At 44.0% G+C, this 24,790-nt stretch overlaps 1 protein-coding gene across 4 annotated transcripts in view; it reads right to left on the reverse strand.

Annotated features, from left to right (window-relative positions):
* poe (E3 ubiquitin-protein ligase-like protein poe) overlaps positions 1-24,790 on the reverse strand; it is a 549,114-nt gene that overhangs the window by 329,615 nt on the left and 194,709 nt on the right. For all 4 annotated transcript variants that reach the window (XM_075691124.1, XM_075691117.1, XM_075691109.1 and 1 more), the window contains 2 exons: positions 3,734-3,813; positions 1,246-1,383 (listed from right to left, as the gene is read on the reverse strand). In XM_075691124.1, the coding sequence (XP_075547239.1) occupies positions 1,246-1,383; positions 3,734-3,813 (218 nt within the window). The remainder of the gene's footprint in view (positions 1-1,245; positions 1,384-3,733; positions 3,814-24,790) is intronic.

Consider the following 24,790-nt stretch of genomic DNA (forward strand, 5'->3'; position numbering starts at 1 on the left):
TAAAAGTTAGTTTTGTCTTTCACAGTATTGCTACTGTGTTCTTGAACGTCACCACCATGTGGCAGTATACAGGGTGGCCAGTTTTTCTAGAACAATCTGCCCACCATCCTTCAACAAATCTGCTGTTACCTGATCCTCCCCAGCTGCCTTCCCCCTTTGCATAACACCCAAGGCTTTCTTTACTTGATTGCAATTGCAAGCATACATGCATTGCATTTTCTTTACATTGCAATTCAACAAGTAACAAACAATATACAGTTTGGCCAATTTTATAAGTTTTTTTTTTTTTACAAAACTATTCGCTATTCTGCCAACACTTTTTATGTGAGTGTCACGCCCTCCATATGTGGCCTTGACTCAAGTAAGGGTGGTAATGCCCGACAGAGTATTATGGCTGAGATAATTGGCACAATGCATGATTCTTATGCTGCACTGACAGGCGGATGACGCGCTGCTATTAATTTTCTCACTCAATCTGCCGTCTCCTGGAGATGTATCATTTTCAAATAGTGTGAAAGTAAGCAGCACTAAGAATGGGACTAAACAGAAGCACACAAGACTGCTTTAGTCTGGATACATGCTGGTTTAATCCACTTAGTGCTCTTTGCTTTCAAAGTCATGTACCAACCAGCTCATCAAAGGGCGTTATATTACTAATTAGTGATTTTCTCTCCACCGAAGTTGAGTGAAACTGGAGAGTTTAATATCCTGAAACTGCACAATGGACTATAAAAGATGCCACATAGAAGACACTGGATTAATTTTGACCCAAAGCATGGCACGCAAGTGCTCTTGTATACCATCCCCATCAGAATGCAGATGCAGCGCATGGAAATCAAAACCGCGACCAGCAGCTAAGGTAACTCTTGGTGCAGAACATATGCCAAGATCCTTGGGACAATAATCAATCAATACAGGAGAACTAACCTTTTGCTTTTAGTGTGCCTTCAGGAGAAACATGAAGGGAGCTGGGACATTTGCTCAGATTGCCATAAGTTCAATTAACAAATGTGTATTGAATCTATGGAGAACTGAAGCTTCTCTAAACTGCTCAGCTTAAAGCATTCACAAGAATAGACTTCATTTCAGTCAGTCTAATGAACCTCAAATATGCCAGAATAAGTGCATTGAAAGCACTGAACCCACCAAACGAATAGAAGACCTAAGGTTATTTTTTTTGCTCATGAAAGAAAAAATAAAAAGCAAAAAACAAATTCCATTTTCAGATATGAAAATTACCCTTACCAGATATGAAAGTTTAGGGCTATCAGAAGGCCGTTCCACTGCATCACATTGAGCTCCGATCCACAAAAGTGAAAGCACCGCTCCATAGAGGTCAGAGTAATTGAGTGCATCTGGTGATGCTAGAAGAAAACTGCAGGCCTGCATATGTAAAGTGCACAAGAGAAAAAAGTAAGACCGACTTTTGGCTAGATGTTTTTTGTGAACTACTGCATCTAGAGTTTTTAAGCAAAAATCTGGAATAATATGAAAATTCAGCTGGTTCTCAGCTGTGGCATTAGAATGTAAAGCATGGTGACTTCATTATAGGCTTCATGCACTTCGTGTTAACGACAGACATCCAGCACCACCTGTCCAAAGTAGCAATGAAAATCAGTTGGGGTTAGCATGCTGTGTTATGCTTACAAGCTGAATTCCTCAAAAAGAAAAAGAAATTGTAGCTATATACTCTTGCCTATATAATACCACAAAAGCTCAAGTGGTGCAGTCCGGAAGATATTGAACACGGGTAAATTTTCTGTAGAAACCACATGACATGATATTTACGAGAGACAATGATGCATAAAAAAGATGGCTGTCAAGACTGATTCCACCTCTACACATCAAATCGTTTTCTGACTGGCGCCATTTTTGGTTGAGTCATAACATAAACCCTGCCTGTAAAGGCACCGTCTCGGCGTAACTATAAGGAAGGTGAATTCGTGGCAAAGTAAGGCTTCAGCAGGGACACATGCACAACGTCTGCGGGGACATGCGAGTCCAGCAGAACGATCTCGTAGTTCACATTGCCAAGCTGACGCAATATTGTGTAGGGTCCCGTTATCACAGCAGCAGCTTTTCAGACAGGCTGACGGAGCGACATGGTATCCATAGGAGGGCAACAAATCTAGGAGGAAATCAAACGTCCCGATGTCTGCTGTCGTACTGGACCTTCGACCCGGTCTGAGATTCAGTGAGCCGGGAGCCGGCAATTTGGAGTGCTATGCTAGCCCAGGCAAAGACATCTTGAGCATATTCAATGGGAGCGTTCCTTGAGCAAGGAAGCAGTGTGTCAAAGGGCAGAGAAGGGTGGCGGCTGAATAGAAGGTAAAAGAGTGAAAAGCCAGTGGTCTCGTAGCGGGACAAATTATAGGCGAAGGTCACGAAAAGCAACATGCTGTCCCGATCACTATGGTCGTCGGAAACATACATAGACAGCATTTCTGTCAATGCACGATTGAGCCGCTCCGTCAGTCTGTCTGTGGGTGGTAGATGGTGGAAAGCTTGTGCTCGGCAGAGCAGGAGCGAACTAGGTCTTCAACTACTCGGGACAAGCAGGTGTGGCCGCAATCAGTGAGGAGCTGACGGGGTGCGTCGTGATGGAGGATGACATCAGGTAAAAAGAAGTCTGCCACCTCAGTTGCACAGCTTGTGCGCAAAGCTCACAAGATCGTGTACTGGGTTACAAAAAGTGGTAACTTAAGAATAGTAAACGTATTCAGCTTCCTTTACTTTTCTTTGCAAGACGCAGCTGAAGTCACAACTTGTTAGCACAGTTTGTCCTACTTGAGAGAGACTTTCCAACCTAAATTGCAAAATTCCAATGGACTTAAATATATCAAGCCAATAAGCTGCTGCAGCAACACAAACAATATGAACCAAGCAGAAAAAGCACTCATCATACTAAACTACAAACTGAGAACAGCTCATTCAGCTGAGCTAACATGCAAAGTGGCAAGGCTTCTCGCAGGGGCAAATGTAAAATGTAAAGTTGATGCAATGCACAAATGCCAGATCATGAAGCCTACAAATTACAACAAATTACAGCAATTACAGCATGCACGCAAGGACCCACACCAGAGAACACCAATACCCAAGTCCTTCAATGCTTCTCATGCCAATGTGTAATTGCTCCATATCCTCTCTGGTCACTCACCAAACCAGTGATCAGAAATGGTTTGGGAATGCCACCCTTGTTACATACGTCTTCAACTGGCTGCTTAGGAACCACGGTCAGTAATTTCATTAACTATTCATGCATCACCTTGCTAACTTTTACCTTTAGGATTACTCAACTAGAAAGCTTTGATCAGCTGCATATGAAACATATGCTCAACATGATATCTCCATTTATGCCCTTATACCCACATTTTTGCCACACAGCTAAAACTACTTAAATGCAAGACTGATGAACTGCCAAGTGATAATTGCCAAGATGATAATTTGCCAATTTAGATTGCTGCAATATAAACATCTACTGCTTGATATGTATTTAAAGCAATGCAGTGCCTTCAATCATTGGCCTCATGAGGACTTCTGCAAAAGTAAGCCTCCTTCCTCTGCCCAACGAAAACAGTTTTTTAGTCAATGATCACACCCTATCGGACCTAGTTCTGAGCAGGGCATTAGCTCACCCATAGTGTGAACGAGTATTCCAAGATAGGTACAGACATAAGAAATCTGGTAATACAGAGCAACAAAAAGAGTTGACTTTACAGAATGCTCAACTTACAAAACCATCCAGTTTTGGGACATCCTGTGTACCAGATTCCAGAATCATGAGGTGGTAAAACTTCGGCCTGATGTGTGAACCTGCGCATAAACCATTCACATTTCACATTAAGCAAAACTCATTAAACCATTAAGGAACATTGTATCTTTTACCGCACCAACTGGCATAACACTGTAAACAGAAGCAGCTGAGTTAGGTTATTACCAAAAAAGCATGGCTTCCAACAGAAAAACATTCAAGACCGTTGTGGCAACTGTAACATGGGGCAACCATGAAAGGGAGCTTTCAAGAGTCAAGAAACAGCCCAATCCTAACGGCTAACCTTTCTGTATGATTAATAGTCGCCATTCTGTATGGTCACTGATTGGCATATTGAGTACTTAAGCATTATGTATTTTCATATTGTTCCCAGTACACTGCAATCCAAATTTTCTGCAATGCCCTGTCTGGATCCTGAAGGTATTAAAAATAACCTCTTAGACACACGCTCAAAAATGGAACTATTCTTGTTTTTAAATTGACAGGAGCTGTCACATGAGTGTGATCACACAAGCAGGGGTAGACCATAAAGGCTATAAAGGAGGCTGTCCCAAAGAATATTATTCTAGATCTACCAAACAGGACTTTTGAAGTTGAACTAGAGGTTGCTAGATCTCCAGTACAACTAACACTGGAAACAAAAAGTGAATGCTGTTACTGGTACAGGGTTTTGCCATCATGTCGCAACATGACTACTAAACCACAGCCATGTGGATATGAAATGAGGAACTAGACTAATAGAGAAATTCAACAAATTATGTGAAGATGCTTCAATAATCTCATTTTTATATGTAAACACGAGGAGAAGGCTCACAAAAACTCACTGGGCAAACACTGCACCTCATGTCCAAGTTAGTACGGTAGTAATGTTTTCTACAGTGAGACATGTTTATAGCCCAAGGCATTGCTAAAGGCATTATCTGAAAGGCATTTCCGTCCAACGCAGCTTTTAAGCACTTGAGCTATTGAGCTATGGTGAACAAAAGTGAAAACAGTCAAATTGCAATTATTCTGGGTTTGATAGTCCCCAATCTGTATACCACATAATATGTGTGAATCTCAAGAATTTTGCAGGTGTTTTTTTACTGTTTTTGTGGCAAAATATGAATGCCTATTGATAATTCTACTACTTTTATATTAGTTTCTGTATGAAAAGGATGGCATCTTTTTGCCCAATGTCTCATTTTATTACATTTTCATTTGCATTATATGCAGACAAAATTCTACATGTTGAATACACTTCAAATGACAGCCTGGACAAGTTAGGGCTATTTCAAAGGCTCGAATTGTAGGCTTTCTTTTTCTTTTGTCAGCAAAATTGATCCTTACACCTTTATCAAACACTGGATAATAAAATTTGGCCTTAGCTGGAAGTTCTTATAATGTGTGACATATTATTTTAGTGTGTAACTTGTTCACAAGTCTTTTTCTTGGAAAAAGCCAAAGTTGTAGGTAGAACCTTTGTCTATCTCAAATGACAATTAGCTAGCCTCTGCCAGTTGCTGATGGTAGCAAGTTGCTAAGATCAGTTAGCAAAAGTTTATAGCTCCATTCTCAATGCGAGTCAAGTACATCCAATTTTCAGAGACTTGCATATGTTCAGAGCTGAGATTTACTACAACAGAATACCAAGAAAATAAAACTGATGCAACTTTTACAACATAAAAAGAAGAAAAAGAAAAGAAAAAGAGAAGAGGAATACAGCAGTTTCGCCCACTGAAAGCAACAACAAGATTTAGTGTTCCGCTCGAGCTTCTTGAACAATGTTCTAACAATATGCAGGGACATGTTGGCAGAAGGCAGTGTGCTAGGCAACCAATGCTGCACAGCAGAAACACCACATTGGCAGCCACCATGCTTCCCACAATTCTGCCGTGATGTGGAGCATCACTAACAGTGTTGCAGGCATTGCAGGAGTTAAGACCAATTGAAAACCACCAAGGTTTGTCAGCACTGAATGAAACAATTAGATCATTTAAGCTAAATGTTCAGTGTGCATTCTACTCAGAACACTGTATGAAATACAATATGGTATGCGCACAGATGCTCAGCAGGAACACTAGTATGTGTGCACAAAACTGTCACGCCAGCAATGGAATGCATAACAATGTCCTGGCTCTGCTGCAGGGCCGATTGAGTGGAGCATGACGGTACATCCACTTGGCTTTATCGTTTCTGCAGCAAAATGCACTTTACATCATTTGCGTCCTTGGAGACCTAACTCTCCACATGCAGACCACGCATACGCTGCAGATACTGTGATAGCACAGTGGCGATGCTTACAGTGTGAACACACTTCGAATGTCTGTATAATTGCTATCACAATAAAACAGAACATACGCTGACCTGACTAGTCAGGATATAAGTACATTAAACACCAGGTTGAATTTCGCAAGTTTTTTTCAAAACGAGGTGTTTTAGTAATTTTCTCTAAATATTTTCCTGACCCATTTCTGATTCTGTATTCAGAGAGAATACAAGGATCCTATATTCAATTAACTTTTAAAATGGTGCTTAAGTTAGTAACTAACACAAAACGAGGCATCTTGGGGTACAGAACTATAATCAGAAAAAGCCTCTATGTAAAGAGAACATTAAAGGGCCCCTCACCAGGTCTGGCCATTTTGAGCTGACAAGCGCAGAGCACACAATGCGCAACAACGATCGTGTTTGCAAAGAATTACATTGCTACGCGCCGCGGAAAAGCCTGAAATTTCAATCCGAATGCTGTTTCCCTCTTCACTCATGGCGAATCCACCCAAAGAGGGATGGTGACATAGTCGGGCTCCTGCGCCTACGTAATCGGGTCCACAGAGTGACGTAGCTCGTGGTGACACACGACTTCGAGAATTATTCAAGGCAACATCTGTTATTTGTGTGACCTGTTGCTTAAATGGATGAACTGAGGTTTAGAGAAATAATAAAACACAGAAACGGAATGTCTGCATGCTTTTTGTTTTACTTTGCACAGAAGCAAGAGAGATGTACTTCCACTTTGTCTGCTTGTTCCCACGGTCGTGCGGTCACGTGCGAAGGGACCGAAACTATGCCAGTTTCTACCGTGTTCCAGCACGTGATCACACTCTACGATCCGCTTGTTCTGCCTCAGTATTCGTGTAGCACTGAATTATACCTCTAGTCATGTGTCCTCGTGCACGGCGCACAAAATCTTGTGCTATGCGAACGAGACAACAGCTCGCATACGACACCATCGACAAAAATGCGTAGCGCCAAAAAAAAAAAAAAAAAAAAAAAAAAATCAAGGAGCAAAAAGAAAAAAAAAAGGAGAAAAATGAAGGCGTCACACCATCCACATATGCGTCACACCATCCTCGAGGTCCGGTATGGGAGAACGCAGGGAAGGAATTTCGTTTGCGTAGGCTAGACGGAGCGAGTGGAGAGAGCGTCTTGCTTGTCAGTGGAGCTCACCTGCTGAAATCACGGGTTTGCGGCACTGAAATATTTTTATCTCGGCTATTAATGAGTCGATTTGAAGAATGTGTGCGGGCAGAACTCTCCCTAGAGGACACGTAAAAACTTCCAGCGTATAACCTATATTTGCTATATAGCCTGGTGAAGGGCCCTTTAAGACACCGAAAAAGAATGATGCTATGAACAGCAAGAAAATTGTGACAATTTAAAGAAAGGATGAAAGGAACACCATAAATTACATGACAATGTACTCCATGAAACACCCTCATTCAGCAACAATATCGTATGTATGATGGTGTGTTGTGCAGCACACAATCGTCAGAATTTGTTATCTTCAATGAGAATGTGAGCAGCTGCAATTGTATCACCTACGCAGGAGAGATGAAAAGCCAACACAATACTGCTCGCTGTTTATAATTTCAAAACAGCTGCACATCAGTGACAACAGCACCACTATATGGCCCAGTACTTGCTCCAACCATGGGCACAGTAGCCTTGAAACTTAAATGATAGACAATATATGCTAATAAAGTCCCCCTTTTCTATTAAAGATAAAAGTTTACAATAAGAGAAAAATTATAAGCAGTTCAAAGAAATTTCTAGGCAACCAAATGTCCTTTTGACCTCGCATATTAATTTATTTCTCATCAAGTTAGCACAAAACATCTTTCTTTAAATATACAATTGTACATTTTCCTTTTTGTCTGATATATTTGTACTTGGGGAAGGCTGAATTGCTGGTAGTATTTTTTTTTTTTTTTTGCCAGCGAGAGCACACAAGGAAAGTAAGCCCATCATTTCATTCAGCTCATTTCTGTCAGGAGCCATGAAAATTTGGAGAAACTTGGAGTTTCCCCTAGAAGAGCTTTAGTTCTGCAGGGTCATGTACAGGCAGTTCTGCAGGGTCATGTACAGGCAGGGTCAAAAGTTTAGATATGGGTTTCACAAAAAGGTCAGATGTCAGCCCAGTTTTAGCTTTTAGACATTAAAACAATACAATGCTATGTTGGTTTAAGACACTAGTACACAAAGCACATTTGAAATCCAGGTTGCGTGACAAGGCTCAGTAACTTTTATTTTCTTCATACCTTCCATCCCGTAAACTTTTGACGCTACCTATACACCATCCTATGATTGTGCTGAAAGGTTTACGCAGAATTAATGAGGAGATGAACCAGTGGGCATTTAAAAAATATTGCATGAGGTTCTCACTTGACGTTGCGCTACTTTGCATTTTTCGGCAATGTCCTTTTCAGTTACATCTTGAAATTTTTTTTTTTCAATACTATAAATTGATATATGTACAAAGAGGGTACAGTAGGGAAGCTTCAAATTAGATGAGTATGTTAATTTAAAATGGTCTACACATGCTTTGAAGATTTTATTTTGACCAATATTTGCTGATTTACGACATTTTCCCAAAACATCGTAATTGTTTTTAGAGAAATGAAAACTGAATATTGGCAGATTCTGCTTAATGTTAAACACTAAAATTAGTAGCTTAGCAATATTTTAGGTAAGGAGGGTTTATTTGAAGCCGTTGACTGCACTACACAATATCATAGATAACTTGGCTGATATGAAAAGATGTAGCTGCAAAACTGCATTTAATGGGTGACATTAGTATGTTTGGCGTGTAAAGAAGATACACTAAAGAAAAACAAAATTGTGCAGATCCCAAGCATTGTGGGAATCGACGTTACACAAAGCATTTTGCAGGCAGTTGGCTATACAGCAATGTTTGTGGTTCCGCAAAACGTTACCAGGTTGACCAATGTATTTCTGTAACTTCAGTATTTGTTTGTGTGACAAGGGTACAGTGAGCTAGAGTTAACGCGGGAGTGCATGTGTGTGACAACAGCAGCAAGATGATGATGACGGTACCGACTGCATGATTTCTATGAATGAGTGAACTTATGCGAACGAGCGGCATGGGGGTGAGAAGTAGGTAAGAAATGCAGAAACTAAATGCTCATGGACGGCAGGATGTGGTATCACTTGGAGAACACAGACGGGTGACTTGACGGCAGAAGTAAACGAGAAGAAAGGGAGTTAACCGAGGGGCCCAATTTTTATTAGTCATATTATAAGAAGCCAACAAACACTGACACCAAGGACAACATAGGGGAAATTAATTGTGCTTAATAAATTAAATAAAGAAACGATAATTTAATGGAAATGAAAGTGGATGAAAAAACAACTTGCCGCAGGTGGGGAACAATACCGCAACCTTCGCATTTCGTGTGCGATGCTCTACCAATTGAGCTACCGCGGCGCCGTTCCCCATCCACTTTCTTAGGTATCTATGTTTCCTGGTAGAACCCCGAGAGTGTTAGCCAGTGCCACCACTTGAGCCACATTTGAAATATGAACTAATTGAAAAAAAATTGGGCATGTTTAAACAGTTTTATGTGTGATTAATAAGCATGATGTAGTAAACTGTGGCATTCATCAATGGAAATGAAAATGCATACATTATGCGACATATAAAAAAAAAGGAAGGTTATGCAAGACTGGGTTGGCTCAAAAGAAACTTTTTGAATTCTGTAATAAATGAGTGTAGCACCATTAATTTTAAAACAAATGGTAGCGAGTTCCATAATAAAAAAGTGTTGAAATGAACAGTTTGCTTGACGTAGTTAGTTCAGACTTTGGGTAAGATGAGGTTCTTGTTAAGAGCAAATCTTGTACTGTTAGTGTTAGCTAGTGAAGAACACGGGATGAAAGAAAAGGGGAATTGATTGTTGATATGTTCACATAACCAGACACCTATGTTATATTTAATTATGTCCGACACTGTGATATTATTGGCTTGTAATAATTGTCGTATAAGCTAAAAGTTATTACTTTGATTGCTCTATTCTGGACGATTTGCAGTTGTGCAAGGTAAGTACTGTATGTGTTAGCCCATGAAACTATACAGTAGTTGATATGTGAATGAATGCATAATACAATCATAAGAGAATAGAATGTGAGAGTGAGTACTGTGGCATACAAGGAAATCAACATTCCTTGGGAACTTGCTTTTCAATCACTGTTTCAACAGATTATCACCACCTGGTATTCTGCTGCTGAGATCTTACACATGCCACCTGGCTCAAATGCAGATAGCATGGAGAATCAGAGGCGAGAGCCACGTTACGAAGCAGACAGCTTAGTCCATTGGGTCAGCATAAGTTCATGTCATGGTAATAATGGCATGCCATGCATGCATGCATGCATGACATGAATTTACGGCATTCTTCTTACGCATGTCACAACATTAATGGGAATCATGTCACGCCTTGACATACCAACAAGCCATGAAATCTTGAAGTTTATGCCAACCATATTATGACATGCATGACATTATATGCATATTCAGAATATATCTAGTTAAAGAAATATATGCCATGTCATTCATGTCAGGTCTATTGTATAGCAAGTTATGTATCACAGTGATGGAAGCAGCACTTGGTCTTTTAGAGCAGTTTTCGGAGCAGGAAAAATCACAGTTTGGAGCAGAAACGTATGCTGTAATAGCAAGGAAACGATGCTTTGTAGCAGTAGCATACTGCTCTGGTGCAACGAGGAAGCTCCACGTGCAGTTAACAGAAAATGAAGCTGCACGAGTTAGTACTTTATGAAAAATTGCATTCATTATGTATTGCACAAGGATGGAACATTTTTCTTCAACTCGCTGTTTCATTTTCTTATTATTATATAAAAAGATGAAGATAAACGCAGACTGAACCTGAATTCACAGTTAATTCTGCATTTCAATAAAGAGTTAATTCCTCACAAGTTGTCATTAGCTTAGCTATCCCGTTCATCTGCTAAACTTATGTCCACAAGTTGACACATACAGCCGCTCAATTCAAGGACGCTATTTTTGTTGTCCTTGTAGGTATATATCATAGATAAAATAGCATCTGTGCAGTGTAGCTAGTGTGTTCATGCCTATTTCAGCTAGTGTGTTCATGCCTATTTCCATGTCCCATTCTCACATTGTTCTTTTCCATGTCCAGGCTGCCTACTTGTATTAAAATTCATCGTACGCAAAGGCACATCGAGCACCTGTGCACTCACAGTTGTGTGTCACCTCAATTATATAAAACAATTATTTCTAAACTACACACAGCAGATGTAATACACTAATCAAACATGCATAGATACCACTAATGGATCATGAAGCGACTGCACATATCTAGCACTTATAGCAAGAAATTGCTGTAGCGCGGGTAACAACAACAAACGCAGTAGGTGCAAGCAATGGAATGCTTTATTGAAGATAGCGTGGCTGCTTTTATTCTGTACGAATCAGTAGGTGCATGCGCACTTCGTGATGCGATAGGCGGGCTTGCGATGACGTGATACGGCACTTCCTCCCCCTTAGAAGCCCAGCCTGTCGGGTGGTCTCCTTGTGCGTGTAGAACGCCTAGGAAGCCCTAAGCCCGCCGGTACACTTGAGGTTGCTTCACTGGAAGCAAGGGATGTACCAAGTGATCCGTCTGACGATGGTTCAGCGTCTTCCACTGCTGAAGGTTGATTACACTCTCTGACTTGGTTGTCTCCAGGTCGAGTTGCGCAGAATTCTTGCTTCATCCGCTGCGAGTCGTGACCGCACTTGGTCTACGTGACGGCGCTGCAGCCCTCCTGTGGTGTCCACCGTGACCATACGCCTACCTCTTGTTGACGTCACCGTGCCGGGTAACCATCTCTGGCGAGCCTGATTGTACTGCCGCGACCAAACAGGCGCTCCCAGTGAAAAGATTTGCGGCAACGGTGCCGAGGGTCTGCTCACCGTGGAATCCCGTGCCACCTCTTCCTTTGGAAAATGTGCACTTAGGCAGGTCCTGGGTTGAAAACCCAGCAACATCTCCGCAGGCGACTTGCCATCTCGAGTCGGTGTTGCCCTGTAGCGTAGCAAGAACTTGGAAATACGACTGAGCAGACTTCCATCCTTATTTTTCTTGATACCTTCCTTAATGGTGCACACTGCACGCTCCGCCAATCCGTTTGACTGCGGATAGTATGGAGCGGAGGTGACATGACAGACATGGTTATCTTTGAAAAACCTTTCAGTCACTGAATTGCTAAATTGTGGCCCATTGTCGGAAATGACTGTATGGGGCAGACCAAAACGCACGAAGATCCCTTGCAGTACTTCGACTGTAGTTTCTGCACTTGCTGTTTTAAGAGGTACTGCCTCTATCCATTTCGTTTCCGCATCTACCACCACCAAGATCATGTGACCTTCCACTGGCCCTGCATAGTCGATATGCAGGCGAGACCAACGTTTGTTGGTTTTAGGCCAACTTGAAGGGACCTGTACCGCTGGCATGGGCCAACATTGCACGCATTGCTGACAGCTTTGTACCAGCTTGTCTATGTCGTGGTCCAATCCGGGGTACCAAAACATCGTACGGGCCAGGCGCTTCATGGCAGTCATGCCTGGGTGGGTGTCGTGAAGTTCTCTCAGAATAAGTGCCCGCACGGTCTCGGGCAAAACTACGCGATGACCCCAGTATATTAGTCCTTTACTCACAGTGAGTTCATATCTGCGGGTGAAGTACGGCTGAAGTCACTGCTGCTCCGGTCCCAGCTGGTTTGGCCAACCACAAAGGATCCACGTCTTCACCTGTCTGAGGAGCATGTTCTCGCTCGTGCTGTCTGCCAACTGCTCTGCGCTAAGAGAAAAATTTGTCAAAGCTTGCGCATGTAGCACATATTCGACGGAATCATCTTCACCAGGGTGCCCTTGCTCCGACAGCGGCAAGCGGCTCATTCAAGCGGCAAGCATTCGCGTGCAGTGGTCCTTTCCGGAATTCTATGTCATACTGATACGCTGATAAAAGGAGCGCCCAACGCTGTATCCTGGCCGCCGCCACCTGCGGAATTGGTTTCTCGGGATGGAACAGCCCTGTCAACGACTTGTGGTCCGTTATCAGACAAAATTTATTGCCGAAAAGATAGTCTCTGAACCTTGTCACACCGAAAACTAGGGCGAGCGCTTCCTTTTCCAGTTGCGAGTAATTTCGCTCCGCCGGCGTCAAGGTTCTAGAGCGAAAAGCTATCGGATAGTCTTCGCCGTTGATGCGGTGGGACAGCACTGCGCCCAAGCCGACCAATGAGGCATCGCATTCCAGTCGAAGGGGTTTTTGCGAGTCATAGTGGACCAGAAATTTAGCCTTCCCTAAGGCACTCTTTGCTTCTCTAAATGCGCTGTCCTGGGACGGCCCCCATTGCCACAACACCCCCTTTGCTAGCAAGCGATATAAGGGAGCCAGCGTCGTTGACAAGTTGGGCAAGAATTTAGCATAATAAGTGACCAAGCCCAAGAACGATTTCAGCTGGCTTACCGATGTTGGCTTCGGCGCGGCCAGTACCACCTCGAGGTTATCTTGCAGAGGATGAAGACCTTTGGCATCGATGCGGTGCCCCAGAAACGACACTTGTGCTTCCCTAAACCAGCACTTGGCTTTGTTCAACTTCAGGTTGAGTTCACTAAGCCGCTGAAACACCTGCCGCAGTACTGATGTGTCGTTTTTCTTTTCCGCCACAATGATGTCGTCGAGGTACACTTGAACATTCGGCAAACCTTGCAAAATCGATTCCATGCGTCGCTGGAACAAGGCGGGGGCTGAAGCAATCCCAAATGCTAGGCGATTGTAGCAGTAAAGGCCCCGATGTGTGTTGAGTACCGCCGTCTTTCTGGCTTCGTCGTCCAGCGGCAGCTGATTGTACGCGTTGCGTAGGTCCAAAGTGCTGAAGACTTCGCCTCCCGAAAGCGCCGCAAATATGTCTTCAACTTTGGGCAGGGGATACTGTTCCAAGTGAGACGCCGGGTTGACTGTTAACTTGAAGTCGCCGCACAATCGTATATCGCCATTCTTTTTTGCTACCGGAACCATCGGTGTTGCCCAATCTGAAATGCTTATCAGCGAAAGCACTCCGTCTTGCACAAGACAGTCGAGTTCGGCCGAAACTTTGGAGCGCATGGCATAAGGCACTGTACGTGCCTTGCAGAAACGTGGGCGGGCTCCTTCTTTGAGGTGTAATTGCACAGGGGGGCCCTTGCAAGAGCCAAGCTTGTTCTCGAAAAGATCCGAAAATTCATCGAGCAGCGGCGTCATCTTGTTATCACGAAGAACATTTACACTTGAGGTGGTTCTAGTGTCCCAGAAGGACACACCTGCCTTACGGAAGGCCTCTATCGTGTTCCGGCCGCAGAGCAGTGGCCGTTACATGCCACCACGATTAGCGTGCTGGTCACAACAGTCGATCCAGGCTGAACCCTCATGGTTATCTCGCCGACAACTGGCAATGGCCCGAGGAAGCATGTTAAGCGGAGAGATGTTTTTTTCCAGTGCCGGCCACCATTTGGGATGTTTCTTAAATATGTTCTTCGGTATGACGCTGACCGGAGAACCCGTGTCTAGAATCATTCGCAATTTCCGGCCCTGCCATGTCAACTCTTCCTCGAGAGGCTTCAACATAGCTCTGTCGGCGGAGCTGTGAGCGACAAGAGCAAGCAATATTTCTTCTTCGCTCTCACCTTCCGATTCCTCGACGGCAAAGGCACCACGTTCTCGAGGGCGGCCACTACTGCAAACCTTCGCCAGATGACCTTTCCTGCCGCAATGGTGGCACTTGGTGTTTCGATGACGGCACATGTGTGTTGCGTGGGGGCCGCCGCAACGCTCACATGAATGGTTGTCCTTTGCAGTGTTCCACTTCGTCCAGGGTCGTCGTCCTCACTGCAACTGTACAACATTGATGCTGGTTCCCATAGTCACTGGGTCTGCTCCTCGCATATCATGAACATCGCCTAGCGCCTTCTCTGAAGCTATGGCAAATTCTTCTGCTTCCTCAAAAGTTAGCTTCTTCCGCGTTAATAGGCAGCGTCGTGCGTCGTCGTCCCTGATTCTGCATACTATGCGGTCTCGCAGCATACGGTGCAGCGAGTCGCCGAAGATGCAACTTTCCGCCAGTCTCCGAAGGTCGGCAATGTATTCCCGAACGCTCTCTCCGTCCCTTTGCTTGCGCATGAAGAACGAGAAACTCGCCACTATTTCATTAACTTGAGGATTGTAATGTTCCTCGAGGTATTCAACGACTTCATCGTAAGTCTGGCTGTTAACCGACACGGTTGGAAGGCGTCCTTGCAACATGCGCATGACATTATCGCTAAATGAAGACACCAGCAGAGCTCGGCGTTTGGCCGTGTCGGTAATTCCATTGCCCTCAAAATAAGCTTCCAGCCGTATCCTGTACGTGCTCCAGCTGCTCACCGTTTCGTTGAAAACCAGTGGGCGAGATGCCATCATTCGATCCTGTCAGTCGCTGACCATGCTCACATGAAGCCCCACCCTCGTCGCCACTGCTGTAGCGCGGGTAACAACAACAGACGCAGTAGGTGCAAGCAATGGAATGCTTTATTGAAGATAGCGTGGCTGCTTTTATTCCGCACGAATCAGTAGGTGCATGCGCACTTCGTGATGCGATAGGCGGGCTTGCGATGACGCGATACAGCAGAAATCGTGTGCCAGGGAAATGCACACAGTGACAAATAAGCATCAATAAATGAAAAAAAAAAAAGAAACCTTGCCCTTCAGCCAATTTGACAAAGTATCGGTCCTATTGCAATATGTCCGTCGCTGATCGATTGTCTATTTTTTTTTTCACTTGCTCTGGTTATTCGGATTTCCCCATGGCACTTGCGCATTCTCCATAGACACTGGCAGATCATGAAAGGGAAGGGGCTCCAAGGCCCTACCCTAGATATGCTCACTGTAAAGAACCAGACAAGCTGGCCATCTGCCACAATGCCTGTTTTACTCAAACTTCATTTTCTCCCCTCGCACTTGCTATGTGAGTGCCCAAGACCGAGTGTGAAAAAGAAGTGCACTTGGCCTCGGGCGCTCACCAAGTGCACTTTGTCTTCACAGTCGGCCATGCTGCAAGTTTTGGCATGGCTTGCAAACCCGCAGTGAAGTCGTCATTGGTGAGCAGTCCAGCACGCATTCAGTTCCTCTGGCAGGTGGCACTGGCTGTTGTGCGTTGGTCACAGGTCTCACTGATGATTAATCCCTTTTCAATAGGGCTCATATGGCAGGAGATCCTGTACAGTGAGCAGCTACTCTGCTGAGCCTTCACGTGCTTCTTCGCAGCGGTGCCACTAAATGATTGAAGCTCGCCGATGCGCTCTAATCAGCCGAGCGCGACGAAATACCATGTGCCTTGTCTTGTGTGCCTTGTGCCTTGTCCATGTGCCTTGTCCAGCTGCGCCAGCAGCGAGATGGCTCGCATGACGTCCGTCAAGATGGCAGCTGAGCTGCCCGTTGTGCCAGGGGTGAAATCCGCGTGCAATGAGGTGGCGGCAGTGGCAATCTCGCTTTGTGGCAGTTCGCAAAGTTGATCTGATGGGGTCCAAGTGACCTGAGGCACGCTTTGTCATTTTTCTATTACATAGTGTTTTAAAGGCAACAACAGGAAACCAAAACAAAAGAGTTGGTGAGCAACGCCAGAGTAGGATGCTGCCAGAGCGATACATGACATTCACTTCACATTGCCTGTAATAGGAAATGGCAGCGCATTTGCGCTATCGCTTGTTAACTCGCTCACAGCTAGATGCGCGGCTTGCTGTTGGCATATGAACTCCGCCAGGGCGAGTTTGATTTCCGGGAATGTCCCACTCTTCTGGCCGCGTAAGCTTCTTCGCGTTCCGCTGCACATGAAAACGGCTTCCTTCTGTCGACGCCATCCACGAATGCTTCCCTCGTTGACACCAAACTGCCTCCCGGCTGCACTGTTGCCGATGTCCTGTGCAGCTAAAATAACCTTTCTCTTGAAAGCAGCCGAGTACTGTTTTCGTGGTCCGGACATCTTGGTCCTTCAATGCGGAATAAAGAAGATTCACTTCGCGAAGCATGGTTTGCATGTGTGCTGCCAAGGTGCGCACTCAACAATAAAGAAACGATGCTGTAGTCACACAGCAATAACGAAACCAAGCTGTAGCCACTCAGCAATAAGGAAGCCAAACCGTGGCCACACAGAAATAATGAAGTCAAGCCATAGCCACGCAGCAATAACGAAACCGAAACTTATAGCCCAAATTTCTGACTGAAATTTTCATTCAGATCCGCATATAGTACGAGGAGAAAATTTGGGATGCTAATAATAGGGAAAAAACCTTGTATTATATGCGCATTCTTACGGTAACTGAAATAGCATGAGATCGCCCACTTACCTGTTAAAATCTGAACTACAAGAGAGTGGGATGAAAGGGCAGAAAACATGCAATATTTATTCACTTCGAGGACAAAAGTCTTATTTTCGTTTGATGCCGCGGCAGCTAGCAGTGACGATAGCGGCTTCAAACTCACTTAAGCTACGAGCCAACTTTTCCATCAGCCCCTTCTTCTTGGCAAACACCCGCATGAGGGTGATGAAATGTGCAGCATCTGCCACTGTTGGCCTGAATCGCCCATACTTTCACTTTCCATGTCATCATCATCACTGTCGTTAGGCAACACTTTAGCAATAACAAAGGCAATGATGGCGAAAAGTTGAACCTCGTAGCTGACGTATTTTCGCGGTCGCAGCAGCACTGCTGAGCAACTTCTCCGCGTTCCAAATGCTACACACCGTAGTCAACGGTAGATCCCTCTTGTGTGCCAGCACCGACTTCTTCGTGCCACATTCGATAGCACAAACAATGTCCAATTTTTCTTCTATGCTGGGCACCCGGTTTTTGTCCTAGCTTGCACGATTCCACAGCCCGGGTCACAATGCTCTCTGACTCTGGCATAGTGCCAAAATGATGTTGATGTTGATGTGGCTTCATCCTTCCAAGCGCCCTCAGCTTTGTGCTTGGAGGCCACTCCAATCACTGAGGCTCGTTCTGCCAGGCCGCCGTACGCGATGATTTCGCGACGAAAAGTGGGAATGCTACATGTTAACTGATATGCATGCAATAAGCTGGTACGGTTTATGCAGAGACAAAACACATTATGTTCAATGGCCGCTGAGTCAGGGATTTGACTTAACTACTTTTAAAATGAAACTACTGTTTAAGCAGGTATGGTTTAACGAGGTTTTACTGTACTTGAATATTCGATGTCGAATCGAATAGTGAACATTCGAATAATTTGACTCATGAATTGAATATCAAATATTCAAATTATTGAATACCAGTACCTTCGGTGAATGACCCAGCCATGGTCAGTGCCTTGACGTGTGCAGCGTTCCCAAAGCGTGCAATATTTATCGGTACAAAGTTCAACCAGGTCGACCAGACAGATTGAAACAATTAACGCTATGTGAACAAAGAGAACAACAAAAACAGCGCGTGTGGAAAGCACTGAAGCACCTATGAAGATCGGGGTGATCAGTCAGCGAGCTCAGTGTTCATGCACGCAGATTCACACACTTGGGAGCTTTCTACGCACATACGCACACAGACAAACTTGGCACACATGCTCACAGTAGTTGCCAGCTGGACAACAGCGAACCACAACGCTGTTTCAATGGCCATCAGTCTAACCTGTATGCGTCATTTCGCAACCAATCACTGATGAGCCACCCATACGAACATATTAGCGACAAGCTTTCCGCAACAATTTGCAGCCTGTTACCACATCAGCCGGCAGCGAATTTTCATCATGGCCACACCATTGGCCACACTGTCTAGCCCATTAGGCCTGTGTCGGAGAATGAGTCGGCGCCTGTTGGTGACTTAAGTTACGGTTGCAGACTCAATGCAGATCTATTCACAGCAGTCGCACGGCCCTCAAAACACCCACAAACCGCCTCACTAATGAAAGCGAGTGCACGAGATGACCATTGAATGTTCATGGCCACCATCTTTATGAAATACTGTTCGGGGCCCCTCATTCTGAACGACGTTCGTAGGCACAAAGCGGTATCTTTTCGTAACTTCAAGCGACCTGTCGCAAAACTATAAAAAGCGACCTATTGCAAGACTTTATAGCTTTCTATTTACATGGCGGGCTCAAAAATATCATGTGACAGCGCACTGACCCCTGGCTGCAGACAGACAGATGTGGACGAAAGAAAAGGGCGATTGGGGGAGGGGGGGGAGGGGTGTCACGTGAACTTGCTGAGGGCCTCCCCATTTGCGAACTCTTTATCGTCAGCGCCCACCGTGGTCAACGTATGTGGCACCAATGGGCACCGGCACCGCAGAGCGGTGCCGAGTGACATGATGAGCATTCCCCTCCTTTGTTTGTTCCACAGATCGGCCTTATAACGAGCCAACGATAACCCACAGGAACTACCTGTCATACATAAAGACGGAATAACTGTTTTCTGGAATAAATCTGGAAAGGAATACTTTAGAAGCAATAGAGGATTTCCATTAGGCACAGTATAGCCTATCATTAAATTGAAAACCCCATTGGTAATTAGGGCAACTGCGCTATTTCTTCAGCTTCAGGTGGAGAAAAGCACTTAATTCTATTTGACAAACATTCTATCGATAAAAAAATATTTTCCAGACCTTCATATACAAACCAAGTTGTTATCAGTGCTGGCATGCTAATTTGGTTTGCCCTTTAATAAGAATACAGCATACTATGTATCTCAATTCATAGGTGCCTAAGTTACTGATAGCTAGCAAGAGAAGAAGGGGAACCGAAGCGCTTGATTTTGTTAATCATTACCACATAAAGCCTGCAGTCAATGAAGCCAAAGAAAGCATTGGGGTAATTAGTTGTAGTTGAAATTTAAATGTAGAAAAAATGAAAATGGAAAGTGGACGAAAAGATGACTTGTCAGTGGGAGCCATACCCACAACTTACGCATTAAGGCTCTTCACACCGGCGACTGACAGCGGTCGCGCGACCAAGTTGGCTGCAAAGCGACCAGTTGCGAATGGTTGCTTTTTTCGAAAAGTGAGTATTTTGGGACAGTTGCTCGCTGCTCGATTTTTCAGTTGCGCGACCGTGGTCGCAAAACTGCTAAACCAATCAGCGACGTGCCGCAAGTTATGTGTTTTCATCTGCATTCTCCTGCATCGTGCCAAAGTCCACGCCACCATGGCAGACTACAGGAATGCAATTGGCGTCTTGCCTCATGACACTCGGGCGCAACAGTTCCAGCAATGTGTCGAATATACACAGTAGCATTCGCAGGAAGCTAAACAGCAGCAAAAGAATGCATAAAAATTATGCACGGATTTCCATGCAATGCATGCATCATGAGTTCAGGCAGAAGGTGGCTAGTGTGGCCGGCAATTGACGCGAACGGAGGCACGGGCGTACCCACAAACATAAAGGTTTGTGTTAAACTTTCCGATATTCTATATTCAGAGTTTTTTATGTTGTTGTTGTTGACTCGATTCAATATTCTATTTGAAATCTATCATTCAGTATTCGCAAACCCCTGCTGTTTAGGTACTTGCTTATTGTGCTAAAAGCCTTTTGCCAAAACTCCCACCATTTTGAAAAGGAAAGTAAACCTACCTTCATATCGTCACTCAGAATGGAGAGGAGCAAGAAGGGTAATAATTTTTAGGGGTGTGCGAATACCGAATAGTAGATTGTGAATTGAATATCAAATCAAATCAAGAAAAATATCAGACGAATATCGAATGGAATACTGATTATCAGAAAACACAAAGCTCTATGCTTAAAAATTTTTTAAGGTCTTTCACCGAATATATAGAATATCCCAAAGACTTTGACGTAATAGTTCTGCGGAAACCCACAAGGTGGAGAGGAGTAATTAACACAAGGCTTTTCCTTTCGACATCTGGGTAACCTGCTCACAAATGTGCACTCATGTTATGTCGCACCCTATGTGCAAGTCCTTACCACTCGGCAAGTGCTTACAAGCAGCTTGGAAAGGAAGCTCTTTAGAGGCGTCCTATTGTACAAGGTGTCTCGTTCGTATGCAGCTACATAGTTGCATGCACAAATTGAAGTTGCATACTATAGCACCAGGTGCCTCACGATGTCTAGTGTGCGCACTGACAGTAAGGCCCAGCTAGTGCGGGCGGTTTATAGCTTTGATATCACTGCACAGACTTCCATTGCTTGTCAATGCACATAATGGCACCTTCTTGCAAAGTACGACGGCTGCTAAAGAAATGAAGCGTCGAGCTACACGCACCGCTGCATCCAGGTAACATTGGGCTCAACAGACCGCTGTGCAGAGAGAAGCAGAAGCTGCAGCTCGCCGCCGCAGCCGGGGGTGGACAGTGCGGTTTATGCTCAAGTGAACAACACTGAATGATTTCACCACGACGACGAGGTGCAACGGGGCAGCTTCTGCAGCTTGCACGACGACTGTGCTGCGCATGTTTTTGTTCACTGTGGTAGTCGGTTGGTTTGTTTTTTACTGCATTTTTTAGGCTTGCGAAGCAATGGCTGTCAGGTTAGGGATCATGCAGAAGCCCCCTCATATTTGATTATTTCATTAGATCAGCTTTTCTGTGCAAACAAGGTGGTCTACTGTGCGTTCAAACAGGTGCTGGAGCCTCCACATGCTCTATTCAGTTCCTGTACAGTGCTACACACTAATGTGGAGCATTGCACAATATTGTACAGTAATGAATAAGGGCACTTGCAAAGGCAGTGTTCAAAGTGTAAGAGATTAGACAGCTAGCAAAGCTTCAGTCGGAGGTCGGTTTGAAATTGACTACATGCTGTTTAGGGAGAGAAAACCGACACAATGGGAAGGATTGCTCATAATAATTTGTGCATATGCTGTTGAAGTGCTGATGGATAAAAGTGAATAACAGTGGGCAAAATAAAGTTGCACTTGATATTAGTTGATCACAATTACCAAAATGACATGCATTCATGTGCATCTACCATTGTTTGAGACAGTGTTAAAACAGCCTGTATTATACAGTCTACGCTTGTTACAATGGACTCGCGCAACAGAACTTTGGATATAATGGACCATATTTCAGCCTTAGTTTGTTCTACCTATTTTATTAATGCAACTAAGTTTGCTTTTAATGGAGCGCGCTACAACGGACTATCGGTTACAGCGGACAAAATTATCAACAATTTTTGTCAAAATTGGTTGTATAAAACCTACTTTTGCCGTGGCAACACGGGCTGACAAATGACTTTGCGGCTCAATATCGCGCACAAGAGGGAGGAAGGCAGGGCAGAAACGCGCCGTCTTCTTTCGCGAGGCATGGGGAGGTGGGTGGTGGAGGAGAGAGAGAGAGAGAGAGAGAGGTTCTACTCCGGCAGCTGCTGTTTGATATGTTGATTTTTTTGCTAGATTTTTGCAACAACTTCAACCTTACTCAGGTAATACTTGAACCTACCCGTGTAACACAGAACTGTGCAAATATTTTAGATCTCTTATTAACCAATCACCCAGACAGCCTTCAGCCCATTACATACCTACCTGAAATATGCGATCACAAAGTAATTCATGCTAGCCTTCTCCTTACGCCAAACTGGTGCCGCAAATACCATAAAACCACCCGTCTTTATGACAAAGGAAATTATGATGCCATAAATAATGAACTTAACACGTTTTTTTCAAGTCTTCTCATCACGTTTTCATTCCAGCAGTGTTCAAGAAAATTGGTTACTGTTCAAAGGCAAACTAGAAAGTCTAACTAATAGATTCATCCCCCAAATTAGTTTTCACTCTAATTCACAAAAGCCATGGTTTACTAAAACACTGAAATGTTTGGAGAACCAAAAGAAGCACCTTTAGCGTTCAGCCAAGTCTCAGGGGACGCATAGCGCATGCGTAAAATATCACGAAGCTCAAAGATCATATCTCGCCGCTATTTCTAATGTCAAGCATACCTTTTTTCACTCAAACTTGCTAAATATGCTAACTAGTAACCCCAGAAAGTTCTGGCAAGTTATCAATCCGCATCACACAGCAGAAATAACCCTCACAGCTGAGTCAGGCACAGTTTTCACTGATGCTGAGTGCGCTACTATGTTTAACTCTGCCTTCTCATCCATATTTATGAAAGAAAGTGAAATACTGCCATCATATTCAGCACCACCCTCAGTGGTAAATTATGCTATGCCACCAGTTGTCTTCGCATCATCTGGCATTTTGTCCCTAATTGAAACCATGAAAATTTCATCTTTACCCAGTATTGACAATATTAACTTAAAGCTTTTGAAAAATAAGAAGGATATTTGTGCACAATTTTTATGCTTTCTTTTTTCACAGTCACTGTTATCAGGTGAACTACCATGCAATTGGAAAAGCGGTAACGTCATTCCAGTCTTCAAATCAGGTAAAAAAAAATTCACTTAACTACCGTCCCATTTCTCTTACCAGCTTACCCTGCAAACTCATGGAACACGTCATCTACTCCAATGTCATGAACTTCCTGATTGGCACAACTTTTTTTCATCCTGCGCAACACGGTTTTCGAGAAGGCTTCTCATGCGAAACACAGCTGGCCATTTTTATTCATGATTTGCATGCTAATCTTGACTCTAACCTACAGACCGATGCTATTATTCTGGACTATGCAAAAGCGTTCGACAAGGTTCCTCACAAACGCTTACTACTAAAACTTTCATATTTGAACTTCCCCTCTAATATCTTTAAATGGATAGAAGAATTCTTGACTAACCGCTCACAGTATGTCACCGTTAACAACCACAACTCCAATCCTATTCCAGTAACGTCAGGTGTCCCACAAGGGTCTGTCCTCGGTCCGCTTCTGTTTTTAATTTATATGAACGATTTACCAATGCATGTCTCTAGTAATATTTGCATGTTCGCCGATGATTGTGTAATTTATCGCAAGGTTAATAATGCTTCTGACCAAACATCTCTTCATGACGACCTTAACCGCATTCAGGAATGGTGTGCCAATTGGTTAAAGGAACTTAACCCTAAAAAATGTAAAATCCTGTCCTTCACGCGTCGCCACAACCCACTTCATTTCCCATACGTCATAGCTAACGTCCCTGTACAACCGGTTCTATCATACAAGTACTTAGGCATTACCTTGTGTGGCGACCTGTCCTGGAGCACACACGTTACAAACATCATTTCATCCACTAATAAAACACTTGGATCTTTAAGACGTCATCTCCGCCAAGCCTCTAAACATGTGAAGTTATTAGCGTACAAATCCCTTGTCAGACCAAAATTAGAATATGCCTCACCCATTTGGAACCCCCACCAAGCTTACCTTATAAATGCACTCGAATCAGTCTAAAACAGAGCAGCCAGATTCATCCATCATCATATTCTTACGACATCAGTGTGTCAGCATTGAAAGCTGAATCCGACTTATTGCCCTTATCAATTCATCGCCGCACTGCCAGCCTTTGCTTGTTTCATGAATTTTTCTATAGTTCACTAGGCCGCGCACCCTACATCGTCCCTCCAGCCCACATATCTCATCGCACTCATCATCCTTTTCAAGTTTCCCGACCTCGTGCCCAAACTACCACCTTTGCCACATCATTTCTTTCCTGTACTGCAGCAGACTGGAACGACCTACCCAATGACATCGCAGCCATCACATGCTCATCCAACTTTGCCAATAATGTTACCAGTCATGTTTCATTGTGTTAAGACTTGCTCACCAAAATATATGTACCCACCCCTTATGTAATACCGCTCGTG

Source organism: Dermacentor variabilis, chromosome 1 (assembly GCF_050947875.1).
Source record: "Dermacentor variabilis isolate Ectoservices chromosome 1, ASM5094787v1, whole genome shotgun sequence".
NCBI classification, from domain to species: Eukaryota; Metazoa; Arthropoda; class Arachnida; order Ixodida; family Ixodidae; genus Dermacentor; species Dermacentor variabilis.